At 45.4% G+C, this 18,476-nt stretch overlaps 1 protein-coding gene across 1 annotated transcript in view; it reads left to right on the top strand.

Annotated features, from left to right (window-relative positions):
- Positions 1-18,476, top strand: part of LOC120999664 (oocyte zinc finger protein XlCOF6-like) — a 2,208,135-nt gene that overhangs the window by 997,352 nt on the left and 1,192,307 nt on the right. Inside the window, exon 5 of the mRNA XM_040430669.1 lies at positions 211-308. Coding sequence (XP_040286603.1) covers positions 211-308 — 98 coding nt within the window. The remainder of the gene's footprint in view (positions 1-210; positions 309-18,476) is intronic.

Here is an 18,476-nt window from a genome sequence, read left to right as displayed (position 1 = left end):
TATTTCTCCATGGAGGAGTGGGAGTATTTAGAAGAACACAAGGATCTGTACAAGGACGTCATGATGGAGAATCACCAGTCCCTCACATCACCAGGTAAGAGGAGACCTTCCATGACTGTAGAGATGATAACAGTTCTGAGAGTCAGATTCCCCATCATCTGATCATCACATATAGACAATGTATTCAGTCACTGTGTGTATTTTCTACAGATGGATCCAGTCAGAGAAATCCACCAGAGAGATGTCCCAGTCCTCTGTATTCCCAGGACTGTCCGGAGGAGAAACCAAATATCCCACTGGATCATCAAGTAAGTGCAGCTGAGGTTTCTACCTATCCTCTACAGACTGTTGTCAGGGGCAAAACTAGAAATGGCAGGTTGGCATCTCCCCCAACCCCCACCAGTACACAGGTCGCCATCTGTTGCCATCTCTCCACACACAAATTTGGGCTTCAAAACAGCCCGTCTCAAACTCCTCCTAAGTGTATGAAAGGGTCTTCCTGCCACATAAGCCTGCACCTGCTTCAGAGTTACGTCACTTTAGAATGTCATGTGACCCCGTGACATCAGAGGATCCTTAAGATGCATGGGATTTATACAGTATATACAGTACACACACACTGTTACTTACAGACATTCTGGGTTACTTTGGGGCCATCGCTCTTTGCTGCTTCCGCAGATGATTTTCTTTGCTTCCTCATATGCCGGAACCCCAGCAGCAGTGGAGTATACTGTAGGCTCCATTGCATCTTGTTGTTGGCTACAAATGATTTCTGGTGCCATAAAAGATTGTATTAAATGTTCTCCTGTTTGGGCATCCACTTGGCAACTAAGATTCAATGTGGGTAAAAGTAAAGTCCTGCAGAGTAGATGTAAGTGATAGACTAAGGGTACTTTTACACTAACGTTTTTCTTTTCCGGCAATGAGCTCCGTCAAAAGTTCTCAATGCCGGAAAAGAACTGATCAGGCATATCCCCATGCATTCTGAATGGAGAGTAATCCGTTCAGGATGCATAAGAATGTCTTCCGTTCAGTTATTTTGACTGATCAGGCAAAAGAGAAAGGCATGCTACGGTTTTATCTCTGGCGAAAAAAAAGACTTGCCTGAATGCCGGAACAGTGGATGCCAGAAAATGCCGGAACCGTTTTGCCGGATGACACCAGAAAGAGGGATTCAGCATTTCAATGCATTTTTTTTACTGATCATGCATTTTTAAAAGGGTATTCCCATCTTGCTTCTTCGACCTCACCTGCAGCCAGCTCTGTTGTTCACTTCCTGGTTTTCTTCTGCTAAGGCTGGGCGGGCTTAGGCAGCTAGAGTGAAGGCCGGCCACACCTCCTTATGACATCACACTGAGCACTGAGTTCTTACGTGCTAGTTCATGTGGAGAGAATGAGTCATCAGTCTGGCAGCCTGCAGTGTGTGTGAGGCCCCTCCCCCTGCTGTGGAATCCTCAGAGAGCTGTGATAAGTGAGCTCAGTGTACAGTAAAACGTGGCTGTTCTGCACAGTTTTACACACAATCTCTGTCTGATCTTTTACAAACCCATTCTGTGCAGTCACTTCCACACTAGCACTGTTGCTGAACAGCCTCATACAGTTCGAGTTAATCTCTCTCTCTCTTCCACCATCACTGAGGATAACCATACGCTTATACAGCTCTGCTACATATATATAGTCAATTCCACACTTGCACTGCTGCTGAACAGCCTCATACAGTTCGAGTTCATCTCTCTCTCTTGCACCATCACTGAGGCTGACCATCCACTTATACAGCTCTGCTACATATATATAGTCACTTCCCCACTATCACGGTTGCTGAACAACTTCTTATAATACAGCACTGCTACATCTGTCTCCCCCTCCACCACTAGCATTTTTTAATGAAAACCTTCCTATACAGCTCTGCTACATCTGTCTCCCCCTCCAGCACTAGCATTGTGGATCAAAAGCTTCCTATACAGCTCTGCTACATCTGTCTTCCTCTACACTACCAGGACCTCCACTTCATAATGTCCTGTGGAGGGACACAGGGGATGCCAATATGGAATGGAGGGACACTGAGTTTCATGAATTAGACACCTATAATGAAATATAGTGTACATGTAGACAGATGTAGCAGAGCTGTATAAGAAGATCAACGTACATAAGGATCAAACAGAATTTGAGAAAGAGGGCGTGCCAGAGAAGTATCGGAGGACCAGGACAACTTCAAAATAGGTGAGTATCATTTTTATTTGAATAAATGCACCACCAAATCCACCAATGATTTTACATTAGATTACAATAATGGAATTCAGGATGAACTCCTTTATGGAATGGAGCAACATAGGGGGAAGACGTTATGGAGTGGAAGGACACAGAGGGGACGCCATTATAGAATGGAGGGACACAGGGGACGCCATTATAGAATGGAGGGACACAGGGGACGCCATTATAGAATGGAGGGACACAGGGGACGCCATTATAGAATGGAGGGACACAGGGGACGCCATTATAGAATGGAGGGACACAGGGGACGCCATTATAGAATGGAGGGACACAGGGGACGCTATTATAGAATGGAGGGACACAGGGGACGCCATTATAGAATGGAGGGACACAGAGGGGACGCCATTATAGAATGGAGGGCCCAGAGGGGACGCCATTATAGAATGGAGAGACACAGGGGACGCCATTATAGAATGGAGGGACACAGGGGACGCCATTATAGAATGGAGGGACACAGGGGATGCCATTATAGAATGGAGGGACACAGGGGACGCTATTATAGAATGGAGGGACACAGGGGACGCCATTATAGAATGGAGGGACACAGAGGGGATGCCATTATAGAATGGAGGGACACAGGGGATGCCATTATATAATGGAGGGACACAGGGGACGCCATTATAGAATGGAGAGACACAGGGGACGCCATTATATAATGGAGGGACACAGAGGGGATGCCATTATGGAATGGAGGGACACAGGGGATGCCATTATATAATGGAGGGACACAGGGGACGCCATTATAGAATGGAGGGACACAGGGGATGCCATTATGGAATGGAGGGACACAGGGGATGCCAATATATAATGGAGGGACACACAGGGGACGCCATTATAGAATGGAGGGACACAGGGGACGTAATTATAGAATCGAGGGACACCGAGGGGACGCCAATATGGAATAGAGGGACACAGGGGACGCTTTTATGGAATGGAGAGACACAGGGGATGCCATTATATAATGGAGGGACACAGGGGACGCCATTATAGAATCAACGGACACAGGGGACGCTATTATGGAATGGAGGGACACAGGGGATGCCATTATATAATGGAGGGACACAGAGTGGACGCCATTATGGAATGGAGGGACACAGGGGACGCCATTATATAATGGAGGGACACAGGGGAGGCCATTATGGAATGGAGGGACACAGGGGACGCCATTATATAATAGAGGGACACAGGGGACACCATTTTAGAATGGTGAGACACAGAGGGGATGACATTCTGAAGTGTAGGGATACAGGGGACGCCATTATGGAGTGAAGGGACACAGAGTGCAGGACATTATGAAGTAGAGGGACAAAGGGGACGCAATGCCATCTATGTGACACCTAAAATTATTTTGCGCCAGATATCTGCCCACTCACAGTATTTAGTGCCATGCATGTGACGCCTAAAATTATTTTGCGCCAGATATGTGCCCCCTCACAGTATTTATTGCCGGATATGTGCCCCCTAAACTTATTTTGCCCAAGATGTGTGCCACCTCACAGTATTCATTGACATATATGTGCCCCCTTCAATCATTTATTGCCAGATATGTGCCCATATTGTTCAATAATAAATATTAAGTATTTCCCCATTGATGATATCACTTTATTGTAAAATATTAGTAAATCGTTGGTGGAATTGGTGGGGCATTTACAAATAATACTTACCCACATCCTCCGCTGGCTATTCCAACGATGTCCGACTCTTCTCTTCCTCCAACAAAATGTTCGGGCGCCCGCGCATGCGCAGAAGTGTATTCCTTTGTTTGGAGCCGTGGCACGAAGTAAAGTTGATCTGTGCATGCACGGCCGTCCTACGTGCGCGCTCACGGCATGTAATAGAGGCCGGCCACTGGATCACCAGGGTAAGCGGTGCGCAGGCGCGGCCCATGGATGTGGCCGGAGATTGGTGGCCGTATCCATGGGCAGCGACTATAAACAACGTAATTGGACTTTTCAATTTTATTAGAAAACTAGAGGATTTTTAAAAGGCATTATATTTAGGAAAAAGCTCAGGGGGGATCGAATAAAACATGATGACCAAGATGGGAATACCCCTTTAAGTCTTACTAATGCCATCAGTTGGCATACGTTTTGCCAGATCACTCTGCCGCAAGTGTGAAAGTAGCCTAAATGACAGCACAATGCCAGTCAGCTGCATCTACAGCAGATACTGTCCTGTATTAACAGTCACTGACTGACTCATCAGGGACAGAATCTTCCTGCTTTTGCAAAACATTATTACCTTCTCATCTAGAATCAGGTCACCACAAAGGACGAGAGCAAGTGGATATAAGGTTCAGTTTCCAGAAGCAATGACAGGCTCTTTACCATACAATAATGTAAGAACTGGAGGTGATGAGCACAGCGTCCTCTCCAGGATAGGATCAGGTCATTTCATGCAGAAAAATGTCACATTTCATATGTGTAAGATACTTGTCTGAATGTTGATCCTGTCTGATCACCACGTGAGGAGATCCTTCTTCTTCAGGGCAGAAAGGTTCATGTCTTCTAGAGGTGTTTGATCTTCGCCTGGATATAAGATCAGCTAGCAGTGGAGTATAGTTTTCTGTTTTCTCATGTCTTTAATGTGGGATCTTTACTGCAGGAAAGTTCAGGTGGAACGACGAGTGAGCTCAAAAAACCCGGATCGGTGTCCGTGAATGGTAAGAACCTTTCATACATCTCATTTGACTGTAAATGTCTTTATTAATGGGAAATCTGATCGGAAGTTCAGAGAAACCTCCTCCTCCTGGATCTAGTGCCCCAATATATTCATCATCTTCCTTGGCACCGGTACAATGTGACCCAATATGGACAGAAACAATCACAAAAAGACTGGAGGGTAAATGCCGTTTCTGAGTAAAGGTCACATGATACGATAGGCCTCAGTTATAAACCTGTAGTATATGGACCCATGGGGTGTTATTATTATTAGGTGTTATTTGCACTGTATTTGTATTATTTTATTAGTACGGGTGTTTTTGGACGTGGTGATGCCCATGATGTTTTATTTTTTTATTGCTTACTTTTTTTATTCTAAGGGAAGTGGGTGATTTGAATTTAAAATTTCTTTATATTTTTTTCAAACTTTTTTTAAACTTTTTTTAAATCACCCAAAGTAACTATAACAAGCAATCATTAAATTCCCACTTGTATTCTGTAATGGATATTTATACATATACAAGATGCAATATATTCCAATGCAATGCTGCCTCCTGCAGGCCAGCATTGGAATATACTAGTAATTGACCTGGAAGCCTTGTGAAGGCTCCGGCCTATTACTAGTATGGGACTCCTTCCTTGATCTCAGCCAGGGGACGGTGGCCCAGTCCGGGAAGCTCGCGGCTCCCAGTTTTAGCTCTCCCAGATGCTGTGGTCAAATGTGACAATGGCATCTGAGAGCGCCAAAACCGGGAGCCGATCGCTATCTAATCATTATCTGTGTATTTGTCATATCTAACTCTGAACCGATGTCACCGATCAGTACCCTCGCCTATTTCATGTAATAGACCCGAATGCCATCACTTTCTTAAAGGGGTTATGCAGCAATATATATTATTGATCCTCAGAACAGGTCATTGATATCAGATTGGCCGGGGTCTGACACCCGGTACCCCCGCTAATAAGCTGTTTGTAGAGGAGTGCTGCTTTTCTTCATTATACTGCCTGTCATCTTCACAGTTTGGGCGGCGCAGTGTAATGACAGGTACTCTCTCCATTCACTTGCAGCTGCCTCCTCTTCAAAGTACTGATTGGTTCTGTCCCCTTTAAATATTATATCACCTTTTTGTAATGATATTCCTTGTAATGTGGTGAGTTAGGGATCGTTAGATAACATGTACGTATGCCCCATTGTACTGAGAAGGCTTTATTCCTGAGTGATTATCTCTGCCCTGCGTGCCGCACATTGGACGTCCTTAGGAGGAGAGGCTGAAAGGGATAAACCTTGTGAATGACAGTTAATGGGAACTCCATTGAACATCATCCAGGTAGAATGTGGTAGATCTGTCTCTGTTTTGTATCACCATGGGGTGTAGGCCATGTGCGACTACATGGCGACAGGAGTTCCCCCCCCATATTGTATAGTGTTGCAGGCCAGTGATTATTTACTTTTAGTTCTCTGTATTTGATTTGTCGGTTTTATATTTTTTATCACATTTAGTAAATATATTTATTCACTTAGCCTGCATAAGCTTATTTATTCTCAAGTCTTTTGAATTTACGTTATAACAAAGACCAAACTTAAAGTTCCCCTACATGTTTTGCCATCCAACCGTCATGATCAGGGTTCAGGAGCTTAAAGGGTTTTCCAGGATTTTAATATTGATGACCTATACTCAGGTTAGGTCATCAATATCATATTGGCAGGGGTCCGACACCTGGCACACCCGCCAATCAGTTGATTGAAGAGAAGGCCAGGCTTCATGCAAGTTCTGCCTTCCTTTCATTGTTTACCTGCTTGCCGTCGACATTGCAGCAGTTAGCAGTGTAATTACAAGAAGCCATCCCATTCACTTCTATGGAACGGCTCTTTCCTATTTAAGTGTATTCGAGCAATCATACTGATCTGCAGAATAAGGCCTTATGCAAACGACAGTTGTGTGCTTTGCGGTCCGCAAATTGCGGATCCACAAAACACGGATGGCATCCGTGTGCGTTCCTCAATTTGCGGAACGACACGGACAGCCATTAATATAACTGCCTATTCTTCTCCTCAAAACGGACAAGAATAGGATAGGTTATATTTTTTTTGCGGACCACAGAACGGAGCAACGGATGTGGACAGGACACGGAGTGCTGTCCGCATCTTTTGCGGCCCCATTGAAGTGAATGGGTCCGCATCTAAGCCGCAAAAACTGCGACTAACATGCAGACCAAAACAGTGGTCGTGTGCATGATGCCTAAAGCAAACATATTTTTTATGTTACTTGGTAAACATTGTAAAATGCAAAAATCTGTGGTGGAATTGCTGTTGTTGTTTTTTTCACATTCCCACCCAAAAAAGAGCTAACAAAAATAAATCATTAAGTTGCATGTGCCCTAAAATTGCAATTAAAAAATATAGAATGCAGCAATGGAACAACAGGAAAAAGGGGTTAAGGGGGATATGCTGCCCATGACAACCAATCAAATTACGTAATTTTCCAAAGGTTGTCCTATTATAGTTGGATGCTCTAGTTTTGATAATTTTACTCAAAGCTCATTAAGCACTTGGGTGAGATATGGTTTTGTAAAGCACATCATAGGGCCATACATTAAGTGTATACACAGGTGGTGTGTACATGTTCATGCTGAATTTCCTTCCACACATAAATTTCCTTCCACTCATGATATCTATTATATAAATTTTTTGTGGCATCTGTAATTTCTGGAACTTTTGTTGTCTGTTGACATTGGGATGTTTTGGACTGTTAGGTCTGCATAGAAACACCTGTCACCATCTCTACAAGGGATTATATTCTTGGACAACAAAAAGCTCCCAAAAACTCAAGACGAGATTAGACGGGCTGATAGATCGACTGGTTGTCAGGAAGAAAGCGTTCCTTCCGGACAGATGGCTGCTCCCTCAGTGAAGGAGAACGCTGCATTTTCAAGCAGCGAACTCCTTCACAGTATGAGGACGAAGGATCGCTATAGAGATCCCTCATCCACATACAGAATCATTGTTTCTGGGCAGCAGATCGCTGTTTAGACCACACAATCTGCTGCCCAGAAACGATAATTGGTGGTGCCTGCACGAACAGTAGGATCACCTGATGAACAATGGTTTTGCTATCGTTTATCGGGTGCTCAGCGGCACATTTAGATGGCGAGATTATCGGGAAGATCGCTCGCAGCAACTGTCGTTCCAGATAATTAAGACGATTATTGGTTCCTTTAAATCTACCTTTACTAAAACTGTACACAATACTGTTATCTTACATGTCTTATTTATTTTATGTTTTCTGGCTAATATTGTTTAAAAAAAGCTTGATTGATTAATAAAAAAAAAAAATTGTTTTGGGGAAAATTTTTACTTTTGTTTAATTTTCTAGGTGAAAACGGTGTGAGAGTATACCGTAAGAATCTTCATTTATCTTCCTATGATAAAGCAGAAGATAACAATACCACACAAGCTAATTCAATAACTCCTAATGTACCCTCAGTCCTTCACAGTGGAGATTTATCCACTGATACCGCTGGTCACAAGAAACCTTCATCTAATCAATCACTGACTGGCAAAACAAGAACTAAACAGAAGCATGGAAAAATATTTTCACATGGGAAACCTTTTAAGAAGAAATCTAATCTTTCTTTACATGAGAGAAATTGCAGAGATAAAAAGTCATTTTCATGCTCTGAATGTGGAAAATCTTTTACCAGGAAATATATTCTAGTTCGACATCAGAGAACTCACACAGGGGAGAAGCCGTATTCTTGTTCAGAATGTGGGAAAGGTTTTATGTGGAAATGCTCTATAAAGAAACATCAGAATATGCACACAGGGGAGAAGTCATTTTCATGTACAGAATGTCAGAAATGTTTTAGTCAGAAAATTGGTCTTGTGAGACATCAGAGAATTCACACAGGAGAGAAGCCGTTTCTGTGTCTTGAATGTGGAAAGTGTTTTCGTGTGAAATCAATCCTTGCAGCACATCAAAGAATTCACACAGGAGAGAAGCCGTTTCTGTGTCCTGAATGTGGAAAGTGTTTTAGTAGTAAATCAGAGCTTGTTTTACATCAAAGATTTCACACAGGAGAGAAGCCATTTTCATGCTCAGAATGTGGGAAATGTTTTAATCAGAAACCAAGTTTAATTAAGCATCAGAGAACTCACACAGGGGAAAAGCCATATTCATGTATTGAATGTGGAAAGTGTTTTAGTAATAAATCAGATCTTGTGCCACATCAAAGAATTCACACAGGAGAGAAGCCATTTTCATGTATTGAATGTGGAAAATGTTTTATTAATAAATCAGAACTTGTTCAGCATCAAAGAATTCACACAGGAGAGAAGCCATTTTCATGCTCAGAATGTGGGAAATGTTTTAGTAGGAATTCAATTTTAATTAGGCATCAGAGAACTCACACAGTAGAGAAGCCATTTTCATGTTCAGTATGTGGGATATGTTTTTTCCTTCAATCAAGTTTAACTCGGCATCAGAGAGCTCACACAGGGGAGACGTCTGACCTTTCTTCAAGATAGGTCATCAATATCAGATTGGGGGTGTTTCAAAACTCGAGACCCCTACGATCAGCTGTTTGAGGAGGCCTCCTTGCAGCTTACAAAGCACAATGCTTTCCAATGCTCGATATTGCAACTCAGTCTCATTCACTTCAATATCACTAAGCTGCTTCTAGGGAATATTAACGATGAATGAGACTACAGAATACAGTTCAAACTTTTCACCCTCACCCACAAAGCTCTCCACAGTGCTGCACCTCCATATATCTCCTCCCTCATCTCCATCTACCACCCTACTCGTGCTCTCCGTTCTGTTAGCAACCTAAGATTAATAACCTCCATAATTCGTACCTCTCACTCCCGTCTTCAAGACTTTTCTCGAGTTGCACCTACCCTCTTGAATACTCTGCTCCTGAATACTAGGTCAATTTACAACTTCTCCACCTTCAAACGTGCCTTAAAAACACATCTTTTCAGGCAGGCTTATCAAGCTACCTAAAATGACTTTTCCCAGACTAAACCTTACCCCCACCAACTCCTCTGGCCTAAACTTGTTCCTTTAGTAGTCCCAAACCCAAAGCAGATCGGCTGGCATCACTCCTGTCAGTTCAATAATGGTTCAAATCCTACCTATCGCAATCAACTACCTTATGTTTCACCCCCAATTTCTCATACATTGTAAGGTCTTTTCAGTTGCATATTAGCCAGTTACTTTTGTTTTGTACATGAACCCTATGAATTTGTAAAGCGCTGCAGAATATGGTGGCGCTATATAAATAAATATTATTATATTATTATAAATGAGACAGTTGGCGTAGAAAGCAGACGCAAGGCTTACCTGAGCTGATCGGCAGGGTTCCCTGGTGTTGTCAATTGCTGCAAAAGGTGTTGTCATCGTGGCCATAACAGGTGACTGTCACATCACAACCACTTATACTGGAAGTGATTTATCAATGGCTACTTGAATTACAGATATGATCTATAGAGCTGAAGATGTAGAGAACCCTACTATCAGAATGTTAATTTTCAAACAAATGGTTCAAGAGTGTTTAGTCTGAGAAAATAAAAAAATCTCTACTAAAAGGGGAATGTACTGCTGTAGTAAAGATCATTTTTCATCTCTGATCTGTCATTAAATATCTCAAGTTTTCTTAACAGGGAATTTCATTTACTGAGTTACAAGCTACTACCACAGAATGGTCAAATTCTAGTATCTAGTATGCCTGGTAATGTGCCTGATTTTGTGGATTGTTTACAATTCTTATGAGGATAAAAAAAATTACATTCTGTCTCTTAATATTACCAAACTGAATCCCTCATTTCCAGTTCACAGAACAGATTATATGAAAGAAAGTATTTTGGTGTCCATGATGAAGGTTCCTTCTTTGTGGATGAAGAGACTCACAATGTTGACTTGAGTTTCCCTCTGTAATGATCATCCTGTTTCCTTCCTATGGGATAATCAGGTCATAAGATATTAAGAGCGATCATTCCATATTGTTCCATTATGTTTCTAGTTATTAAATGTAATGTACCGTATTTTTCGCCCCATAAAACGCACTTTATTCCCCCAAAAGTGGGGGGGAAATGACCCTGCATCTTATGGGGCGAATGCTGCCATTTTACATTGCAGTCTGCGATGCATCAGTGGGGAGGGAGGAGGGGCTGGAGTTCGGGAACTTGCGGCGGAGCCCGGTGCAGTCACTGTACTCTTACACTGGGCCCCACCGCTCACATCAGTATTTCTAGTAATCACTACTGTGGTAACAGTAATCCTTAACCTCTTAATAAACTTAACTAAAGTTGCACTCTCCCCTGTATTAGCACTTGTAACATCCCAGAGTATGTTACTAAACTCTTTCTCCCCGCTACAACATGTTAGGTGTATATTTATTGTCATCTTGTGTAATCTAACATTGCATCTTTTTGTATATGTATTTTCTAGGCCTGTTTTATATATTATGCTGTAATTTCCATGTGCATCAGCAGGTGGCAGAAGTATGTAGCAGGACCTTAGCCAGTTTAGTATATCTGGACTGGAATAGTTCATTCCAGTCTAGCTCCCCCCTCTTTGAGCAGAAGTGGGCTAGCCCATGTCCTGTCTCATGAGGAGGAGAAGGAAAGTTCTAGTTAGTGTACCAGCCACCCCGGCTAGGGGAAGGCTGTGTTAGTAGGAGCTCCCAGTTATAAGGATCCCAACCTAGGATCCAGCCTCGGCTGAGGCCAAAGATGTCCATTCCCAGACTGAGCCATCAGCCTCAGTGCTGGTAGAAAGCAAGCAGAACCTCCAGTCCTCCAGGAAGAGCATTACCTGTGAGCATAGCTGTGAGTACAGATCCAGAGACCAGGAGAAGCCAAATTCCTCCTCAGCTAGTCAGGCCCATATCAAGCAGAAGATAGACAGAGCAGAAGATTCTCCAGGCATATTCTCCAGGCATATGATTCTCCAGGCATATGATAAGAAGCAGAAAATATATTGATTCCTGCCACATATTGCCAATACCTGCTGGGACCCAAGGCTATTGCTGTTACTCGTATGGATTTATGCTGTCATCCAGTAAAACCAAGTTGAATTATCCTTCAAGTCTGGATCTCTTTCATTCCTCAATTAGTCCTACTAACCGCACTCAATTTATTGCAAGTGAGCCAGGATCCAGGAGTCCAGCCGTACCAAGGTAGGTAGGAGACACCGTTGACATTACACAGCGACATTATCCCCACTCTGGCATTCCTCACCTGGTACGTGAGTTATAACATCTTAAAGGGCCCTGCAACAGTACCTGCGCAAGCTGCAATTGGTGTCACAAACTACTCATAGACTTTCATCCATATATCCTAACCCACTGCATAATTGGCCACCGTCCCATGGTCCTGCTCATTGCATTTAAAGAGGAACTTTCACCAGAATAAAACATCTAAACTAACTATACAGACATGTAGAGCGGCGCCCAGGGATCTCCCTGCACTTACTATTATCCCTGGGCGCCGCTCCGTTCTCCCGTTATAGCCTCCGGTATCTTCATAGTTAGGCTCCACCCAGGGGAACCTGACGGCGTCTCATTCTCCCATGCTGTAGCGCTGGCCAATCGCAGCGCTCAGCTCATAGCCTGAGAGAAAAAAAAACCTCTCAGGCTATGAGCTGAGCGCTGCGATTGGCCAGCGCTACAGCATAGGAGAAAGAGACGCCGTAAGGTTCCCCTGGGTGGAGCCTAACTATGAAGATACCGGAGGCTATACCGGGCGAACGGAGCGGCGCCTAGGTATAATACAGGGAGTGCAGAATTATTAGGCAAGTTGTATTTTTGAGGATTAATTTTATTATTAAACAACAACCATGTTCTCAATGAACCCAAAAAACTCATTAATATCAAAGCTGAATATTTTTGGAAGTATTTTTTAGTTTGTTTTTAGTTTTAGCTATTTTAGGGGGATATCTGTGTGTGCAGGTGACTATTACTGTGCATAATTATTAGGCAACTTAACAAAAAACAAATATATACCCATTTCAATTATTTATTTTTACCAGTGAAACCAATATAACATCTCAACATTCACAAATATACATTTCTGACATTCAAAAACAAAACAAAAACAAATCAGTGACCAATATAGCCACCTTTCTTTGCAAGGACACTCAAAAGCCTGCCATCCATGGATTCTGTCAGTGTTTTGATCTGTTCACCATCAACATTGCGTGCAGCAGCAACCACAGCCTCCCAGACACTGTTCAGAGAGGTGTACTGTTTTCCCTCCTTGTAAATCTCACATTTGATGATGGACCACAGGTTCTCAATGGGGTTCAGATCAGGTGAACAAGGAGGCCATGTCATTAGATTTTCTTATTTTATACCCTTTCTTGCCAGCCACGCTGTGGAGTACTTGGTCGCGTGTGATGGAGCATTGTCCTGCATGAAAATCATGTTTTTCTTGAAGGATGCAGACTTCTTCCTGTACCACTGCTTGAAGAAGGTGTCTTCCAGAAACTGGCAGTAGGACTGGGAGTTTAGCTTGACTCCATCCTCAACCCGAAAAGGCCCCACAAGCTCATCTTTGATGATACCAGCCCAAACCAGTACTCCACCTCCACCTTGCTGGCGTCTGAGTCGGACTGGAGCTCTCTGCCCTTTACCAATCCAGCCACGGGCCCATCCATCTGGCCCATCAAGACTCACTCTCATTTCATCAGTCCATAAAACCTTAGAAAAATCAGTCTTGAGATATTTCTTGGCCCAGTCTTGACGTTTCAGCTTGTGTATCTTGTTCAGTGGTGGTCGTCTTTCAGCCTTTCTTACCTTGGCCATGTCTCTGAGTATTGCACACCTTGTGCTTTTGGGCACTCCAGTGATGTTGCAGCTCTGAAATATGGCCAAACTGGTGGCAAGTGGCATCTTGGCAGCTGCACGCTTGACTTTTCTCAGTTCATGGGCAGTTATTTTGCGCCTTGGTTTTTCCACACGCTTCTTGCGACCCTGTTGACTATTTTGAATGAAACGCTTGATTGTTCGATGATCACGCTTCAGAAGCTTTGCAATTTTAAGAGTGCTGCATCCCTCTGCAAGATATCTCACTATTTTTGACTTTTCTGAGCCTGTCAAGTCCTTCTTTTGACCCATTTTGCCAAAGGAAAGGAAATTGCCTAATAATTATGCACACCTAATATAGGGTGTTGATGTCATTAGACCACACCCCTTCTCATTACAGAGATGCACATCACCTAATATGCTTAATTGGTAGTAGGCTTTCGAGCCTATACAGCTTGGAGTAAGACAACATGCATAAAGAGGATGATGTGGTCAAAATACTCATTTGCCTAATAATTCTGCACGCAGTGTAGTATGTGCAGGGGGATCCCTGGGCGCCGCTCTACATGTCTGTATAGTTAGTTTAGATGTTTTATTCTGGTGAAAGGTCCTCTTTAAGTGGCATCACGGGAACAGGATCAGATCGAATTGTGTGCCTATCCCTGACAACAGAATCAGATCCAATTGTGTGCTTAACTGGATCAAATTGCATGTTTCACAGTACTGCAAGATCTGAGGATTGTGCAAAAACCCTGAAAATTTACTTTATTGCTATGCCAGAAAAGCGCTAAACGTGCGCTCCAGCAGTCGAAGGGTTAATTCGCCATATTCGTAAAATGGCGCTTCTTCTTTATGCCTAGAAGCGGGAAAAGACAAGAACGCCCTCTCAGGAGCGCAAAATTGCCGAATACGCTCCCCAGAAGCGGGAAAACCTAGTAACGCCCCTGCAAGAGCGCGAAGATGTCGAATACGCCCCCCCCCCCAGGAAGCGGGAAAACTAAAGACTGCCCCCAGTAAACTTTCTATTGTGAACCGAGGGAATAAAGACCCCTCCCTCTGGGCTCCACCCAAACCTATGGCACTCTTCTCGATCGAAGCCACAGAGAAGATGGCGTATCCACGTCCCAAGTGGAATCAAATGTTGATTGGTGGAGAGCCGGTGTATGAGGAGTACCCACTGGAGATCCAGGTCTCCCAGTTACTACAGAGACGCTGTCCCTCTATCTTCAGTACCAGCCCGGAGGCAGTGGATCCCTCCGTGGCCAAAGAGCCTGTGCCGCTTACCCTGACCAGCGTTCCTGAGGTTCCGGAGAAGGCCGCTGTTGACATTCTGGTCCCTGCGGAGAAGAAACAGGACTTAATCAAGTTCCCGGAGGCTGTGGATCCCTCCGCCAAGTCAAGTGCCAGTGCGGAAGACAACGTACCAGTACAGATGGGCGCTGACGTTATACCTGCTCCCGCGGAGGATGCCGCTGACGTCGCTGCACCAACCATTGACAAGTCTGCACCACAGATGAAGATGGCACCACATGATGGCAACCAGGAGGCACTGGAACCAGCCGCCCGGTCGCAACTGCAGGTAGGAGCTGTCGCGCTCCCTGAGGCCCCGACCCGGTCTGCATCTGCCCCTGCACCGCGTCCTGCACCCCAGCAACCGCCACCAGGCCTAGGCCTGCTCCACTGCAGTCACCTACTGGTGCGGCGGAGGCGGCTGGCGTCTCCACTCCGCCACTCAGCTCCACTACCATGAAGCCAGGGAGCCTGAACCCTGTGGTGCCCCATGAGATCACCGCTTTTGCCCAGACGGCCTGGGAGTACAAGTCGGCCGTCGAGGAATGGGTAAAGCAGGTGGTGGATGACCCCCAGCCAGGGTATCCCAAGTTAATCAGATGGACCAGAACCGTCCTGTGGTTCTCGGTAGAACGGGGAGTTGGCTTCTTGCAGGACAACCATTCAGGATCAGAGGTGTTCGTGGGCTGACGCTCTGTAAAAAGACATTACCTGCCTCAGGCTCGTCATAATCTGTATGTGGGGAACCAAGTTGAATACACCCCCATGCGTTCAGTACAGGGTCCCTTTGCTGCTGGCGTAACCCTGCTGGACAAGCCACTCACCCCTGTGGTCATCCCAGAGACCTGGCAGAAGGAACCAGGCTCTGCGGGCAAGACCAGATGTCTGCAAGAAACTCCTGATGGCAGGCTACGTTTTAGAGAGCAACCCCAGCCAGAGCCTGCACCTCTCATACCCGATTTGGCTGCACCACCATCCCTGAGGGTAGGACAGATTAACAATTCCGTCCTAACCTTTAACCCCAGAGTGCAGCCATACATTTGCCCGTGGAAGCAGCCTCAGGCCCCTGCTGTGTCCCTGCCTGAGCCCCTTCAGCCAGAGGTTCTGAGCCCCTCTGTACCGGCTGGGGATTCCGGACTACAGCGTGTAACTGCAGCATTTTCCAGGCTGTCTGCTCAGCCAGTACCTGCAGCCACCACCAGAGGGCAGTGGGGCACCACAACCGCAGCTACTATGAGCTACCACCAGAGGCAGGAGCGCCCTCTTATGCGCTTTAGCAGCTCGAGTAGTGAGGAGGACATGGATGCCCTCCTCTAAAATGAGTTCTCCTACTACAAAAATAATGACATTTGGGAGCCACGTCGTGGACTGATTCCTGACGGGTGAGGACCTGTTGGCGTTGTGTGTGTTTTAACGTTTTTCTGTTCCAGGTTGCCTAGTTAGTCCTCACCCTGATGGTCATGCTCAGTAAGGACTCCCCCCATCAGCATTTAACCCCTCATGTCCAAGTTTAGCGTTTTATCCCCTTTTTCAGGTTAGTTGATAGCCTGTTGTTCTTAAACATTTTAACCCTTTGGATTACAATTAACTTTTATTCTTGTGGATTACAAATGACTTTTATCAGTTTCCAGAGGATTCTTCAACTTCAAGCACTTCCAGGAAAAAGGACTCAAGTTAATGTTGAGCCTACTCTTGCACTGATAAGATTGCACTACTTTTATTATAAACTGTTTATTGCAACATAAAAGCTTGCACCCAAGGAAAAGACTCAAACGATACCTGAGCTCTTAGTGATTTCAATGTGATAATTTTTCCACTAAGTACCAGTTTACATGTTATGTAACGTTTAAATATAGGAGAATATAATAGTCTTACTTACTTTCATGCGGCCGATTCTTTATAAAACGAAGTTTTATAATATGTAAATGAGGGCTCTACCAGCAAGTAGGGCGTCTACTTGCTGGTAGCCGCAGCAGCAATCCGCCCCCTCGCCGTGTTGATTGACAGGGCCAGCCGTGATCTCCTCCTCCGGCCGGCCCTGTCAGTAATTCAAAAATCGCGCGCCTCTGGTCATTCGGCGCAGGCGCTCTGAGATGAGGAGGCTCGTCTCCTCAGTGCGCCTGCGCCGATGACATCACCGAAAGAGAAGACGTCATCGGCGCAGGCGCACTGAGGGAGTGCTGAGGAGACGAGCCTCCTCATCTCAGAGCGCCTGCGCCGAATGACCAGAGGCGCGCGATTTTTGAATTACTGACAGGGCCGGCCGGAGGAGGAGATCACGGCTGGCCCTGTCAATCAACACGGCGAGGGGGCGGATTGCTGCTGCGGCTACCAGCAAGTAGACGCCCTACTGACATGCCCATTGTGTGTATTCTCCTTCTAGGTGCCACAATGTGAATTTATGCACTGTTTATGATGATTGCCCTTAACCATTGCACTTGTAAAAATGTAGCAACTTACTTAAGTGTGCCTTAACTTAACAGCTCTTGTTCTCTCCCTCCTTTGTACGGACTGTCTTCACACGGACGCTGAATACTAATGGCCTACACTCGGCAGGGCTGTCTTTACCAAGGGGAAAAAGGAGCAGCTGCCCCGGGCCCAGTTGCTCCTGGGGGGCCCAAGGCAGCTGCCTCTTGAGCCCTGCTGCCACTGCCCCGGGTGTCAGGCTGTCAGCTACACAGGGGGTGCTGCCATGCCTGCCGGCACTGAGTCCAGCCAGCGTACTGTGAGAGCTCAGCTGTGATCTAGGACCTTAGATGACATCATCACCATGTGACCAGTAACCTAGCAATATTACTGGTCACATGGCTATGAGGTCATCACAGGTCCTACCAGGAGTGTTGCAGGAGAAGTTTGCCTTAACTGTGGAGCTTTTTTTGTGAAGATTACATCAGAAAAAGGTGACAGGGGCTGTTATGCTAATATACTGTAAACTACTGTATAGTAGGGTGCTGTATACTGTGGAGGGCCTGTATACTGTTGGGGGCGGTATACTGTGGGGGGCCTGTATAGTGTGGGGGGCTGTATCCTGTGGGGGGCCTGTATACTGTGGGGGGCTATATACTGTGGGGGGCCTGTATACTGTGGGGGGCCTGTATACTGTGGGGGACCTGTATACTGTGGGGGGGCTGTATACTGTGGGGGACCTGTATAGTGTGGGGGGGCTGTATACTGTGGGGGGCCTGTATAGTGTGCGGGGCCTGTATCCTGTGGGGGGACTGTATCCTGTGGGGGGCCTGTATACTGTGGGGGGGGGCTGTATACTGTGGGGGGGCTGTATACTGTGGGGGCCTGTATACTGTGGGGGGGCTGTATACTGTGGGGGGGCTGTATACTGTGGGGGGCTTGTATAGTGTGGGGGGCCTGTATAGTGTGGGGGCCTGTATACTGTGGGGGGCTGTATACTGTGTGGGGGCATGTATACTGTGGGGGGGCCTGTATACTGTGGTG

Source organism: Bufo bufo, chromosome 4 (genome assembly GCF_905171765.1).
Source record: "Bufo bufo chromosome 4, aBufBuf1.1, whole genome shotgun sequence".
Lineage (NCBI taxonomy): Eukaryota > Metazoa > Chordata > Amphibia > Anura > Bufonidae > Bufo > Bufo bufo.
This window is presented reverse-complemented; position numbering and strand designations above follow the sequence as displayed.